This window comes from Colobus angolensis, unplaced genomic scaffold, assembly GCF_000951035.1.
Source record: "Colobus angolensis palliatus isolate OR3802 unplaced genomic scaffold, Cang.pa_1.0 Scaffold28, whole genome shotgun sequence".
NCBI classification, from domain to species: Eukaryota; Metazoa; Chordata; class Mammalia; order Primates; family Cercopithecidae; genus Colobus; species Colobus angolensis.
In genome coordinates, this window is record NW_012116043.1 from 2,938,227 (window position 1) to 2,952,410 (window position 14,184).

The window sequence follows — 14,184 nt, forward strand, 5'->3', positions numbered from 1 at the left end:
AAAATTAGCCCGGCATGGTGGTGGATGCCTGTAATCCCAGCTACTTGGGAGGCTGAGGCAGGAGAATCACTTGCACCCGGGAGGTGGAGGTTGCAGTGAGCCAAGATCACACTATTGCACTCTACCCTGGGCAACAAGAGTGAAACTCCGTCTCAAAAGGTAAATAAATATAACAAGTGGAATAGAATAGAATAGAAATAGAACAAAATTAAGAATATGAGCTTGTTGGCCAGGCATGGTGGCTCATGCCTGTAATCCCAGCACTTTGGAAGGTGGAGGCAGGCAGATCACCTGAGGTCAGGAGTTCAACACCAGCCTGGCCAACATGGTGAAACCCCATCTCTACTAAAACTACAAAAATTAGCCAGGCATGGTGGCATGTGCCTGTAATCCCAACTACTCAGCAGGCTGAGGCAGCAGAATCACTTGGACCTGGGAGGTGGAGGTTGCAGCGAGCTGAGATCGTGCCACTGCGTACACATTAGGGTGAGCCATGTTTCACAGAACTGTCCCTTCCACATACGATACATATATGTGTCTGTGTGTGTACTGAATCATGATATAAAATGTGTTTCTTTTCATGAGTCATAGGAAAAAATGTAGAAAGCACCTGCTCTGGAATATGTGCCTAGGAGAGGAACTGCAGGGCCACACATCCTTGACTTTGAGAAAATTTGCACCAGATTATTTGTCAAAATGACCGTGCCATTAATTGAGACTCCCGCCAGCGACAGCTGAGGGTTCTCATATCTCTGAGAGACTGCTCTGCCCCAACCAAGCTGTGCCTGGTTCACACCATTCTCCTGCCTCAGCCTCCCGAGTAGCTGGGATTACAGGCACCCACCACCATGCCCGGCAAATTTTTTTGTGTTTTTAGTAGAGACGGGGTTTCACCATGTTAGCCAGGATGGTTTCTATCTCCTGACCTCGTGATCTGCCCGCCTCGGCCTCCTAAAGTGCTGGGATTACAGGTGTGAGCCACCGCGCCTGGCCAGGAGACAGGGTTTCACCATGTTGGTCAGGCCGGTCTCGAAGGATGTGATGATGTCAGGCCTGGTATCCCGAAGGATGCGGTCCCTGTCTCTGTCTCTGCTGGACCATGGCTCCTGGTCCCCTCCCCAGCTGTCAAGGCCTCCTTCCCCAGCAAGCACGTCTGTTCAGCACCCATGTGTCAGCTGCCACCTTCCTGGAGGTTACATCACTGTCTGTAGTCTTGCTGCTGCCTAAGTGCTGACTTGCTCTCCTTCCAGGAAGAACGGCTGAAGCTCCCAATTCTCTCTGAAGAACAAGTGATCATGGAGGCTGTGGCCGAGCACCCCATTGTCATCGTGTGTGGTGAGACTGGCAGCGGGAAGACCACACAGGTGCCTCAGTTTCTCTATGAAGCAGGCTACAGCAGGTAGGGGCTGGACACAGGGTTCTCTCTAGGTCCCTCAGTGACACTGGAGATGCCCCGAAAGGTTGATAAGAGCCTGGGGCTCCCTGGGATCTGATCCTGGATCTGCCCTGTGCATGCTGTGTGACTTCAGACAAGCTACTTAACCTCTCTGGGCCCCAGCTGTGAGATGGGAATAATGGCACCTACTTCACAAGGTTGTCATGTGGATTAAGTGAGTGAACTTGCGTAGCACACTTTACCCCTGGAACATAAAGCTATGTGCTTACTATTTTCTTTTTTCCTTTTTTTTTTTTTTGAGACAGTGTCTCACTGTGTCACCCAGGCTGGAGTACAGTGGCGCGATCTCAGCTCACTGCAAGCTCCGCCTTCTGGGTTCACACCATTCTCCTGCCTCAGCCTCCCAAGTAGCTGTGATTACAGGTGGCCGCCACCACGCCCAGCTAATTTTTTTGTATTTTTAGTAGAGATGGGGTTTCACCATGTTAGCCAGGATGGTCTCGATCTCCTGACCTCGTGGTCCGCCCACGTCAGCTTCCCAAAGTGCTGGCATTACAGGCGTGAACCACTGTGCCCAACCAAGAGACGGGGTTTCACCATGTTGGTCAGGCTGGTCTCGAACTCTTGACCTCAGGTGATGCACCCACCTTGGCCTCCGAAAGTGCTGAGATTACAGGCGTGAGCCACCGTGCCTGGCGTGTGCTGACTGTTTTCACTGTGTAGCCTCCTGTGGGCGCTTTTGACCCATGTATGTTGGGTCCCCAAGACCATGTGCAGGTTCGATAATTGGGGACTTCTGGGACTCAGCTTGTTATCCTGTGCATGGCTATAGTATGTTACAGCAAAGGACGCGATTGGCAGAGGGCAGTGGCACCTGTGGTGTTCAGGGGAAGCCCAGCTCCAGCTTCCAGAGTCCCCTCCCGGCGGACTCACCCAGGACGCACTGAATTCTCCAGTAGCCACCTGTGGCCACACAGGAACTACCCTCCACCAGGGAAGCCTGTTAGAGATTCAAGGTTCACGGCTATTATTGGGGCAGCCTAAGCCCGCCCTGGCTGGCAGGAACGAAATCCTAGATGCCTAGAAGGAAAGCAGGTGTCCGGCATAAACCACCCTGTTTGCACAAACAGCCTGGGCACAGTGGGCCCGCACTTACAGGGAATGGAGGGAGCTCTCCTGTTGTCCAGGTTCAGGCACCCAGCGAGGGCCAGCCCTGTCAGCAGCCTTTCCGGGGAGAGCAGCCCCAGGCCTGTGGCATTAACGTTCCCACAGAGCTGGGACCAGCCAGCCATCGGCTTGGCGGGTTCCTGTGTCTGGAGGAGCTGGTGCTTGACTGGGGCAAACAGAGCTCCCAGCCTGGTTCCCCCAGGCCCCGTTCCTTCTAGCAGCTGCCTGGTGTCCACTGCACCGTGAATGCTGAACCATTTTGTGTGGTGTTGGCATTTGGGCTGTTCCCTTTGCTGTTAAAAGTACTGCAGCCTGGCCTTGTTTCCCATGGCCCCTGGGCGAGCGCCAGGTCAGTGTGGCGAATCTTGCTGTGGAACTGCATGAGGCTTTGGGATGAGCAGGTGGGGCCACGCACTGTTGATGGCCATGTTCTTCCTCCCCCAGTGAAGACAGCATCATCGGTGTCACGGAGCCCCGCCGAGTGGCCGCCATGGCCATGTCCCAGCGAGTGGCCAAGGAGATGAATCTGTCCCAGCGGTGAGGGCTCTACTTCCTAGGGGGAACTATGGGGTGGTCCGTGGCCTTGCCCAGACCTCCTGGGAAGCGCAGGAGGAGGTGAGCGGCGTCTGTGCTGAGGGTGCTGGGTGGAGTGTCACCTCTGCATGTAGCACTGGGAATCATTGTAAGAGACAGCTTTCCAGGACCTGCCCAAGCAGGCAGCCTTCAAGCAGGCCCTCGGCTTACATCCTGCACAGTGTGCGGAGGGGACAGAGTGGCCCATCCAGGGGCTCGAGAACAGAGCAGGGGGCCAGATGCAGGCAGTCATGGAGCTAGTACCTAGCATTGCCGGGTTAATGTAAAACTCAAGGTTCTAAAGTACAAAATCTTGGCTGAGTGCGGTGACTCACACCTGTAATCCTAGCACTTTGGGAGGCCAAGGCGGGCAGATCACCTGAGGTCGGGAGTTTGAGACCAGCCTGACCAACATGGAGAAACCCTGTCTCTACTGAAAATACAAAGTGAGCCAGGCGTGGTGGCACATGCCTGTAATCTCAGCTACTCAGGAGGTTGAGGCAGGAGAATGACTTGAACCTGGGAGGCAGAGGTTGCCGTGAGCCAAGATTGCTTCATTGCACCCCAGCATGGGCGAAAAGAGTGAAATTCTATCTCAAAAAGAAAAGAAAAAAAAAATCCGGCAGTAAGTCTATAGGACTTTCTTTGGAAAGCCACGTTGAACAGGCAGATACAGCACGTGCTTTGCAATGGCTGGGAGCATGTGTTTATAATGCAGATGCCCGTGTCTAACGTGTCCAACATGGCCTAAAATCCAGAAGGCACAAAAGAGCACAGAGTGAGAGCCTGCCCCATCTGCCCACTCAGATGTTACTAGGCAGCATCTAGTGTGCCAGGCCTATCCTGGGCTCTCAGGATGTGGTGGTGGGCTGGACACAGCCACGGCCCCCAGGTCAGCTCGCCAGTCGGGGGTGGGCTGGACAGAGCCACGGCCCCCAGGTCAGCTCGCCAGTCGGGGGTGGGCTGGACAGAGCCACGGCCCCCAGGTCAGCTCGCCAGTCGGGGGTGGGCCGGACAGAGCCACCGGCCCCCAGGTCAGCACGCCAGTCGGGGGACTTGGTGTCTTTGTCGGTTAGGCTGGGAGGACACTAAGGCAGGGATGGAGTACTGAGAGCCCCTTCTCACCCAGTGCCCTGCCTCCTCCCCAGGAGCAGCCACCACTGCCCATCTCCTGTGCATCCTCCTGGACAATTCTGTGCGTAGTCAGCGTGCGTCTAGAAAAAACTGCCTCATCCTCTTTTTAACTTGTTAAATATTATGAAAATGTGAGAACTGGGCATGGTGGCTCATGCCTGTAATCCCAGGACTTTGGGAGGCCTTGGCGGGCAGATCACCAGAGGTTGGGAGTTCGTGGCTAGCCTGACAAACATGAAGAAAACCTGTCTCTACTAAAAATACAAAAAAATTAGCCAGATGTGGTGGCACACACCAGTAATCCCAGCTATTCGGGAGGCTGAGGCAGAAGAATCGCTTGAACCTGGGAGGCGGAGGTTGCCGTGAGCCGAGATCACGCCATTGCACTCTAGCCTGGACAACAAGAGTGAGACTCCATCTCAAAAAAAAAATTGGGGGCATATGCATAAGTAGAAAGGATAGTATAATAAGCCCCCAGGTACCCAAGACCTCGTTATAATAATTGTCAACTGCTGCCCTACCCTTTTGGGTCTGTACTCTCCTCCTGGCCCCCCTCCCCACCACTGTTTAGAAGCAAATCATAGATACTTTATCCTCGATATTTTGCTGTACAGATCTGAGAGATAAGGACTAATTTTTTTTTTTTTTTTTTTTGAGATGGAGTCTCGCTTTGTCACCTAGGCTAGAGTTCAGTGGCGTGATCTTGGCTCACTGCAACCTTTGCCTCCAGGGTTCAAACGATTCTCCTGCCTCAGCCTCGCGAATAGCTAGAATTGCAGGTGCCCGGCTAATTTTTGTGATTAGTAGAGACGGGGTTTCACCATATTGGCCAGGCTGGTCTTGAACTCCTGACCTCAGTTCATCCACCCATCTCGGCCTCCCAAAGTGCTGGGATTACAGGCGTGAGCCATTTTTTGTTTTTTTGAGATGGCTCTGTTGCCCAGGCTGCAGTGCAGTGGTGCCATCTTGGCTCACTGCGGCCTCAACCTCTTGGGCACAAGTAATTCTCCCACCTCAGCCTCCTGAGTAGCTGGGACTACAGGTGCGCACCACCACACCAGGCTAATTTTTGAATTAAGACAAGGACTTTTTGTGAAACACACACAGCTACAGTACCCCTATGATAGCTGCCAAGTCTGTATAGTCTCCAGAACACACTCCAGCCCATGTGCAGGTCTCCCTGGCATCTCCTGGTGTAGTCGCCATCTGAGGAGGGCTCTGGCCAAGGTGTTTGGGGCCTGGCTCCTCAGTTGCCCTCAACAGCTCCTTCCCTTCCCTTCAGAAACCAGGATTTTGAAGGGGGAGAGTAGACTGGGGAGATGTCTGGGCCTTGTTTCGGGTTGCTGGTGGGCCCTGCCCTCAAGCCGCCTGCCTGCTCCATGACCTGCCTTGTAGTGGCCCCGTGGCGACAGCCCCAGCCAGGCGTGGCTCTGCCCTAAACCGAACTCTGGCCACACAGGGTCGTCTCCTACCAGATCCGGTATGAAGGAAACGTGACAGAGGAGACCAGAATCAAGTTCATGACAGATGGTGTGCTGCTCAAAGAAATCCAGAAGGTTGGTTGCGGATCCTGGCTCACAGAGCAAGGCCGGTGGGCATGGGGGCGGGGTGCTAGGCGTAGCACTCCCATGGTGCTGCTGTGTGACTTTGGGTGAGTTACTGAACCTCTCCAAGCTCAGTTTCCTGATGAGTATGTTAGTGCATTCCTCAGAGAGTCATTTTGAAGTGGAAGTTGTAGAGTGCATGCTAACAGCTTAGCATGGTGGCCCGTACCTAGAAGGTGCTCATGAAATGTGAACTTGTATTTTTATTATAACTGACTCACAGAGTTCACACCTTGCCCAGTGTGTACTGAAAGCCTGTGGTGTGCAGGCTCTGCCCTGCGGTGGGCCCAGACACAGCCCCTTCTTGGGAGCTTCGAGTCCAGTGTGTTTGGTGAGGGGCAGCACCAGACTCGGAGTGGGGTGCCAGCCTCAGGCTGGGGGACAGGGGAGCCGTTGGGCCTTGCGCTTGAGAAGGGGTGCGTCTTCACGGTCCCTGGCCACAGAAGCTGCGTCCCCAGTTCTTTACGTTTGTAAATCGGAACCCAAGCTGCTGCCTCCCATCAGCGCACTTGGGCCTTGGGGAAGCGCCCCACGCTTCCTAGGGAGCCAGCCATTTGATCAAGCGGATGGCACGCACGCCTGGAGAGCCTGCAGGGCCCGGGTGGGGGACTGCTGTCTGGTGAAGAAGCTGTGCTCCGTGCTGGCTGTGACATCCCCTTCGGCAGGGCCAGTCTCTCGGGGATGGCAAAGGTGATTCCAGCCCTCCTGGCTTGGAGGCCACTGGGACTCCTGGGGGTGTCAGTGGATGCAGTTTGGGTCTGGGTGGCCCCTGTCTGTCTGGCACCTGCTGTCCAACTGCCCACGTCCCCACCCCCCATCTCATGTCCATTTCCCACCTGCCCTCCCGCCCTGCGGGCATCTGAGTTGAGCAGCTCACCTCTGAAGAAGAGCAGCTGCCCTTCCTCTCACACTGTCTCTTCAAGTGGGAGTTCTGAGACGTGAAGTGGCCCTTGGGGCTCAGGCTGGGAGGGCGGGCCTCACCCCTGGACCTCCCCCCAGGACTTCCTGCTGCTGCGGTACAAGGTGGTGATCATCGACGAGGCCCATGAGAGGAGCGTGTACACGGACATCCTCATCGGCCTCCTGTCCCGCATTGTGACTCTCCGGGCCAAGGTAGCGCAGGAGGCAGGTGCTGGGGAGCCCCGAGCCCTGGGCCCCCCAAGCTCTGTCGGGGGCTTGGGCTCCCTTCACTTGTTCCCCGTTGTACCCTGGGCTCCTGCCATGAGCAGGTGCCCCAAGGACAAGATCCCCTTGGGCCTAGGTCTAGGCCCTGTGCCAGGGCTGTGAATCTTGGAACAGCCCCTGTATGATCCTTTCCCCACCGCCCCGGCACCAGCCTCATAAACTGGTGTCTTTCTCTGCACACAAAGCAAGAGGCTCAGGCGAAGTGTTGATGCCTGGCCAGGCGCAATGGGGCCAGTTGATGAGGCCTCTGGGCCTCTGGGATTAGCAGAGCGGGTGGGCCTGCCCGGCCAAGGGTCAGACTCCCGGAACTCTGAGAGGGGCTCCCCGGGGCCTCTTTCTCCATCTCCCTGCCCCAACGCGACACGGGCTTGCTGAGTGGAGGGTGCCACCCTGGGGCTGGGCTCCATGCAGTAGGCCTGTCCCACCCTCCCGGCAGGGAGAGGGACCTGTGCTCCACATGTGCCACGAACCTGGCCACGTTCAAGGCCCTGATAATCGACAGTGAACAAGACACCATCTTGTTCTAACAGTTCCTGCCCTCCTGGGGCTTCCACTTCAGCAAAGGTGGCAGGCAGGACGCAGACTCAGAGTATGTGAACCAGTGACGGACAAAACTGGGGGCAGTGGAGGGAGGATGTGGGGCTAGTGAGGGTTTCACCCGAAAGGTGACCTCTGAGCTTGAGTGGAGGGCTGAGTGAGGGAGGGAGCGAGCAGTGTGCGTCACAGAGCGGGGAGAAGTCTGACTGAAGGAGAGCAGTGCAAAGGTCCTGAGGCGGACATCTGCCTGGTGCGTTTTTTCTTTTGGTAACAAGCTTTATTGGGCTGGGATTCATATTTCATATCATTCATCCATTCAAATGTACAATTCAATGGTTTTTTTTTTTTTTTTTTTTGAGACAGAGTCTTGCAGTGGCCGCATCTCAGCTCACTGCAAGCTCCGCCTCCCAGGTTCCCACCATTCTCCTGCCTCAGCCTCCTGAGTAGCTGGGAGTACAGGCGCCCGCCACCTCGCCCGGCTAGTTTTTTGTATTTTTTAGTAGACACGGGGTTTCACCGTGTTAGCCAGGATGGTCTTGATCTCCTGACGTCACGATCCGCCCGTCTCGGCCTCCCAAAGTGCTGGGATTACAAGCTTGAGCCACTGCGCCCAGCCAATTCAGTGGTTTTTAGTCCATTCACAGAGCAGCCATCACCACAGTTTTACGTTTCATCACTCATCAATCCCAAAAGAAACCCTAGGCCGGGCGTGGTGGCTCATGCCTGTAATCCCAACACTTTGGGAGGCTGAGGTGGGTGGATCACTTCTGGTCAGGCGTTTGAGATCAGCCTGGCGAACATGGTGAAACCCTGTCTCTACTAAAAACACAAAAATTAGGCCTGGTGGCGGGCGGCTGTAATCCCAGCTACTCGGGAGGCTGAGGCAGGAGAATCACTTAATCCCAGCGGGTAGAGCTTGCGGTGAGCCGAGATCGCACGACTGCACTCCAGCCTGGGTGAGAGAGCGAGACTTCATCTGAAAAACAGAAACAAAAAGAAACCCTGTGCCTTTTACGGTTTTCTGTGGTGGTGGTTTTTGTTTTGCTTTGTTTTTTTGAGGCTGGGTCTCATTGTCACCGAGGCTGGAGCGCAGTGGTGCAATCACAGCTCACTGCAACCCCAACCTTCTGGGCTTAAAGAATCCTTTTGCCTCAGCCTCCCAAGAAGCTGGACCATGGTCACTCTGTGTGTAACCATTTGCAAATGATTTCCCACAGTGGCTGCAGAGTTCCATGGTACTTCCTCACCAGCAGTGTCAGAGCTTCCAGCTTCTCCACATCCTGCCAGCACTTGTCATTTTCCATTTTTATTATTCTAGACATCCCTGTGGGTGGAAAGTGATATCTCACTGTGGTCTTGGTTTGTGTCATTAGGGAGTCTAGAGCAGCCATGCAGCGAGGGTGAGGTGAAGTCAGGGAGGCATGGGGGTAGGGCAGAGAGGGACGGTCACTGTGGGGCAAGAGAGGGACGGTCACTGTGTGGCAAGAGAGGGACCTGTGCTGGGTGCCATGCCTCCCATAGAGGTGCTCTGGCCACCCCTTAGCTTCTGGGTTTGGGGTTTCCTAGCCGCAAAGGCAGCAAGAGCTTGAAGCAGAGCTGACCATGAGGCCGTCAGGCATTGCTGAGCGGCCTGGGGACCAGGGAGCTCCCTTCCACCCCCACAGACCTCCGAGAATCAGGCAGCTCCTCCCTGAGCCCCCAGAACAGACACCCGGTGAATCTTGGTGTCAGGTGGGAGCTGGGTTGGGTGGGCCCCAGTCTCAGCCCACTTGCTTCATATTCCACCATCAAAGCCTGGCTCTGAAAGACACCCTGGAACAAGCCACCGCCCTGGGAGCAGCAGGTCCCGCTACTGACTCACTTTCTCCAAGGAGCCTTTGGCATCCAGAAAGGAGCAGAGGGTGGGGGCTGGAAACGGGGGGCGCAGCAGGGCACCCTCATGCTGATTTCCCAGGCTTCAGACCCACCTGTAGTCCTGGGGCCGCAGTCACCAAGCCTGTCCTCCCGCAGAGGAACCTGCCACTCAAGCTGCTCATCATGTCGGCCACGCTGCGTGTGGAGGACTTCACCCAGAACCCGCGGCTCTTCGCCAAGCCACCCCCGGTCATCAAGGTAACACGGGGCCCCAGGTCCTCTGTGAGCTTGGACGGCACAAGGATGCCCTGGTGTCGGGAGCCTCCTGAGAGACCTCCCTTGGTCATGCGGGGGATTGACAGCAGCTTGATTCAGAGTGATGGGGAAAGGGAAGGCAATCCTGGGCCGAAGCTCGCCCCCCTACCGCGCCTTCCTGGGCGCCCCACAGGTGGAATCCAGGCAGTTCCCAGTGACTGTGCATTTCAACAAGCGGACACCACTGCAAGACTACAGCGGCGAGTGCTTCCGGAAGATTTGCAAGATCCACCGGATGCTGCCCGCAGGTGAGGCCCTGGCTAGGTCAGGGGAAAGGAGCCGCCCTTCCTAAACCCTCGCTGAAGGCACAAGTGTGGGAGGGCCCATCCCTGAGTGGCTCAGAAAAGTCCCTTGTCCCTGCTAGGCCTCGGCTTCCTCACTTACTTCAGAGTGTTCACAACACCTGTCCTGCCTTATTCCACTCAAAACACTATGAGGCTTCAGCAGCTACCCGATGGTGGAGTTTGCCATCTGTCCGCATCTGATAAGCAGAAAAACCCACAGGGCCCAGGCCGGTGCTGGCAGGTGACCATAGACACTGCAGGGGAACAGGCACATCCCCTCGAGAGTCACGGATACCCTTCACAGTTCTGCCTTGTCCCCATCACACCCGCTCCGTTACTCACCTCATGTTACTGAAGTGGACGTGACCTTTCTGTGTGAATAGATTGTGATCACTTCTAGCCAGAGACTTTTTTTTGAGACAGAGTTTTACTTTTGTTGCCCAGGCGGGAGTGCAGTGGTAGATCTCGGCACACTGCAACCTCCGCCTCCTGGGTTCGGGCGATTCTTCTGCCTCAGCCTCCCAAGTAGTTGGGATTACAGGTGCACACTGCCACGCCCGGCTAATTTTTTGTATTTTAGTAGAGATGGGGTTTCATCATGTTGGCCAGGCTGGTCTCGAACTCCTGACCTCAGGTGATCTGCCTGCCTCAGCCTCCCAAAGTGCTGGAATTACAGGCGTGAGCCACCGCGCCCAGCCTAATCAGAGACTCTTGTGTGCCAAATTCGGGCCCAAGGCTGACTTTCTTCATGTTAGGGAGGCAAGGAGCCTGGGGGTGCTTCCCACCAATCTTGAACTCCTCCTTCAAGGAAGCTGAAGGTATACTCTGTCCTTGCTCTGCTTACAGCCTCTCGGGACTCCCATCCATTCTCTGGGAGACTGGGGCTGGCAGGAGGTGAGGCGGAAGCTTGGGCAGTGAGCCTTCCTGCAGCCTCGGGTCTCAGGGCAGCCACGGTGCTGTCACAAGTGTGGTGTGCAGGTTTTCACTTGAGCACGTTTCTCAGGGCTTTTGGATCTGTGCCTGGGAGTGGCGCTGCTGGGCTGTATGGTCGCTGTGTTTGTTGAACTCCCTGGCAACAGCTCCTTCAGTCTGGGGGTGCTGCCTCCTGCTCGTCTATGTCTGTGTACCCCTGTCCTCCCGTATTATCACTGGAGCCCCGCCTCTCAGAGCAGGGCCTGGCAGGTGCCCATTGCTAAGCAAATGTTTGTGAGTGACTGATGGATAACAGAGGGGCCCGTTCTTTCCGCAGGCGGCATCCTGGTGTTCCTGACGGGGCAGGCTGAGGTGCACGCGCTGTGCCGCAGGCTCAGGAAGGCTTTCCCACCCTCCAGAGCCCGGCCACAAGGTAAAGAGGACGCCCGGACCCGCGCTCTGCCCTGAGCAGCTGGGCTTGGTCTCACACTCCCTGGCTGGGGTGCAGCTCCCGCCTCTGAGCTTCCCTCTGGGAGCATCAGCACCTTTGCCGTCCCCCACCTCACCCCCGAATAAATGGCCGTGCCTTGAACAACAAAAAGCAGTGTGCTAGCGACCATGCGGGCCACACACGCCTTTCTCTCCAACCTGCCCCTCTTCCAGAAAAGGACGATGATCAGAAAGACTCAGCGGAGGAAATGCGGAAGTTTAAGAAGTCGCGGGCCAGGGCCAAGAAGGCGCGGACCGAGGTACGTGGGGGGCTGGCAGGGACTCCTGGAGAGTAAGGCTGCGTTGTCCAGGATAGCAGCCGCCAGCCCCATGTGGCTGCTTAGGTTTAAGTGTAATTGGAATAAAATGAAATTAAAAATCCAGTTCCCAGTCAGGCACAGTGGCTCATGCCTGTAATTCCAGCACTTTGGGAGGCCAAGGTGGGAGGATCGTTTAAGGCCTAGAGTTTGAGACCAGCCTGGGCAACATGGTGAGACCCTGTCTCTACAAAAAATTTTTACAATTAATCCAGTGTGGTGGCACATGCCTGTGGGCCCAGCTGCTCAGAGGCTGAGGTGGGAGAACCATCGGAGCCCAGGAGGTCAAGGCTGCAGTGAGCCGTGATGGCCCCACTGCACTCCAGCCTGGGCAACAGAGTGAGACTCTGTCTCTGAAAAGGAAAAGAAGGCCAGGCATGGTGGCTATGCCTGTAATCCCAGCATTTTGGGAGACTGAGGCGGGTGGATCACCTGAGGTCAGGAGTTCAAATCCAGCTTGACCAACATGGCGAAACCCCGTCTCTACTAAAAATACAAAATTAGCCAGGCGTGGTGGTGTGCGCCTGTACTCCCAGCTACTCTGGGATGGCTGGGCTGGGAGGTGCTTTCCTCTAGCCTCTGCATGAAGGCACCATGGGTCTTGCAGTCCGTGACAGTAGCGTAAGCACTCAGCCGTCTCCAACTTGCCTGTTGCACTGCTGATGTGTCAGGCAGGGATCCGGGTTCTTCACATGTGTTCACACAAGCCTCCCACCAGCCTGAGAGACAAGGTCTGTGATAGTCCCCATTGTTTAGGTGGGGAAACTCAGACAGGAAGAGAGTTATGTGGCCTGCCCCGGGTCACACGGCCAGTGGGTGTGGACCGGCGCTCCCACATGAGGGCACCTGTCTTCCTGCACATGCCTCATCCTCACACCCAGGGTCCCTGCAGCCCGGGTGTCTATGTGTTCGCCGTAGGTGCTGCCCCAGATCAACTTGGATCATTACTCGGTGTTGCCGGCAGGTGAAGGCGATGAGGACAGGGAGGCAGAAGTGGACGAGGAAGAGGGGGCCCTGGACTCCGACCTCGATCTGGACTTGGGGGATGGCGGGCAAGATGGAGGTGTGTTCCTAGCCCCGCTTCCTGCTCACGTTCATTAGCTCTGCCCTGAGGCTGTGCCCAGAGCCCTTGTGGGCCCCATGGGGGCTGGAGTTCCAGCAGCTTTGTCCTCGATGCTTCCTGAGTTCTTTGAAACTGCCCGGCACAAGGAGGCCTGGAACATTTGCCATGCTGAATGTAATGGGGCCTGCCAACCCCTTTGCTGACAGGTGCAGGTCTCCAGGGCCCCGGAGTGTTGCCCAGCTCCGTGTGCTTGCAGGGGCCCCCAAATGTAGATGGACCTAGTGCCCTGCTGTGCCCAGCCAGGGGTTGAGTGGAGCAGCAAAGGGTACCCCAGTACTGGCTCAGCCTGAGCCTACCACAGTGCTGCCAGGACACGAGGAGCAGAGTCAGGCCCCCAGGATCCATGCCAGGGGTTTGGAGGAGGAGATTGTGCAGCACAGCAGGGGTTCAGATCCGGCTCAGGGCAGTAGAGACTAGAGAGCCCCTGGGAACCTCTCAGCAGTCCCCCCAGGTTTGGCCTGGCTGGTCCCAAGGGGAGCCACCTCAGCAGGGCAAAGAAAGGAGCTCTGGTGGAGCAGCCTACGGGTGCAGGGCAGCTGTGGTTAGCTCCTGCCTGTGGGCATCTGTCCCGGCCCGGGTGCCAGTAACCTCTGCTTTCCCTCCAGGTGAGCAGCCGGACGCCTCCCTCCCACTGCACGTGCTCCCGCTGTACTCTCTGCTGGCCCCAGAAAAGCAAGCACAGGTAACCGTGCTGGGCTGGTACCCAGCTTTTGGGACACTTTTAAGGACATTGCAGTGAGGTTAGTCAAGCCCTTGGTCCTCTCCATCTGCTGTTTGACCAGCACCCCAGAGTTTTGAGGAACACTGAGGTAGTTTTGGAGAACAGGCAACACTCCTGCAAGGCACTGGGTCCCAGATGGGATGACTTTTCCTCGCTGCCTCTCCAGCACACCAGCCTGGCTGGCTTTGTCCTTGGACCTCCATTCTACGATTGCTTTCCTAATTCTGGTGTTTTCCTGCCATCCCCTCCCTGAATCCTAGGTCTTTAAGCCTCCACCGGAGGGGACTCGGTTGTGTGTTGTGGCCACCAACGTTGCCGAGACGTCTCTGACCATCCCTGGCATCAAGTACGTGGTGGACTGTGGGAAGGTCAAGAAGCGTTACTACGACCGCGTCACCGGCGTGTCCTCCTTCCGTGTCACCTGGGTCTCCCAGGCATCAGCTGACCAGCGAGCGGGCAGAGCAGGACGGACAGAGCCCGGCCACTGCTACAGGTGGGTTACCCAGGCTCCTCCTCAGGGACGTTGGTGCCGCCTTGCAATGGCCACTGAGGAACAAGGGAAGGACACTGACC

The 14,184-nt window shown here is 56.4% G+C and overlaps 1 protein-coding gene across 1 annotated transcript in view; it reads left to right on the forward strand.

The window, feature by feature from the left end:
* The window catches only part of DHX37 (DEAH (Asp-Glu-Ala-His) box polypeptide 37), a 51,318-nt gene that overhangs the window by 12,360 nt on the left and 24,774 nt on the right, over window positions 1-14,184 (forward strand). The window contains exons 5-15 of the mRNA XM_011948575.1: window positions 1,251-1,399; window positions 3,008-3,100; window positions 5,730-5,826; window positions 6,874-6,987; window positions 9,607-9,708; window positions 9,899-10,013; window positions 11,299-11,394; window positions 11,625-11,710; window positions 12,686-12,830; window positions 13,496-13,572; window positions 13,872-14,104. Coding sequence (XP_011803965.1) covers window positions 1,251-1,399; window positions 3,008-3,100; window positions 5,730-5,826; window positions 6,874-6,987; window positions 9,607-9,708; window positions 9,899-10,013; window positions 11,299-11,394; window positions 11,625-11,710; window positions 12,686-12,830; window positions 13,496-13,572; window positions 13,872-14,104 — 1,307 coding nt within the window. The remainder of the gene's footprint in view (window positions 1-1,250; window positions 1,400-3,007; window positions 3,101-5,729; window positions 5,827-6,873; window positions 6,988-9,606; window positions 9,709-9,898; window positions 10,014-11,298; window positions 11,395-11,624; window positions 11,711-12,685; window positions 12,831-13,495; window positions 13,573-13,871; window positions 14,105-14,184) is intronic.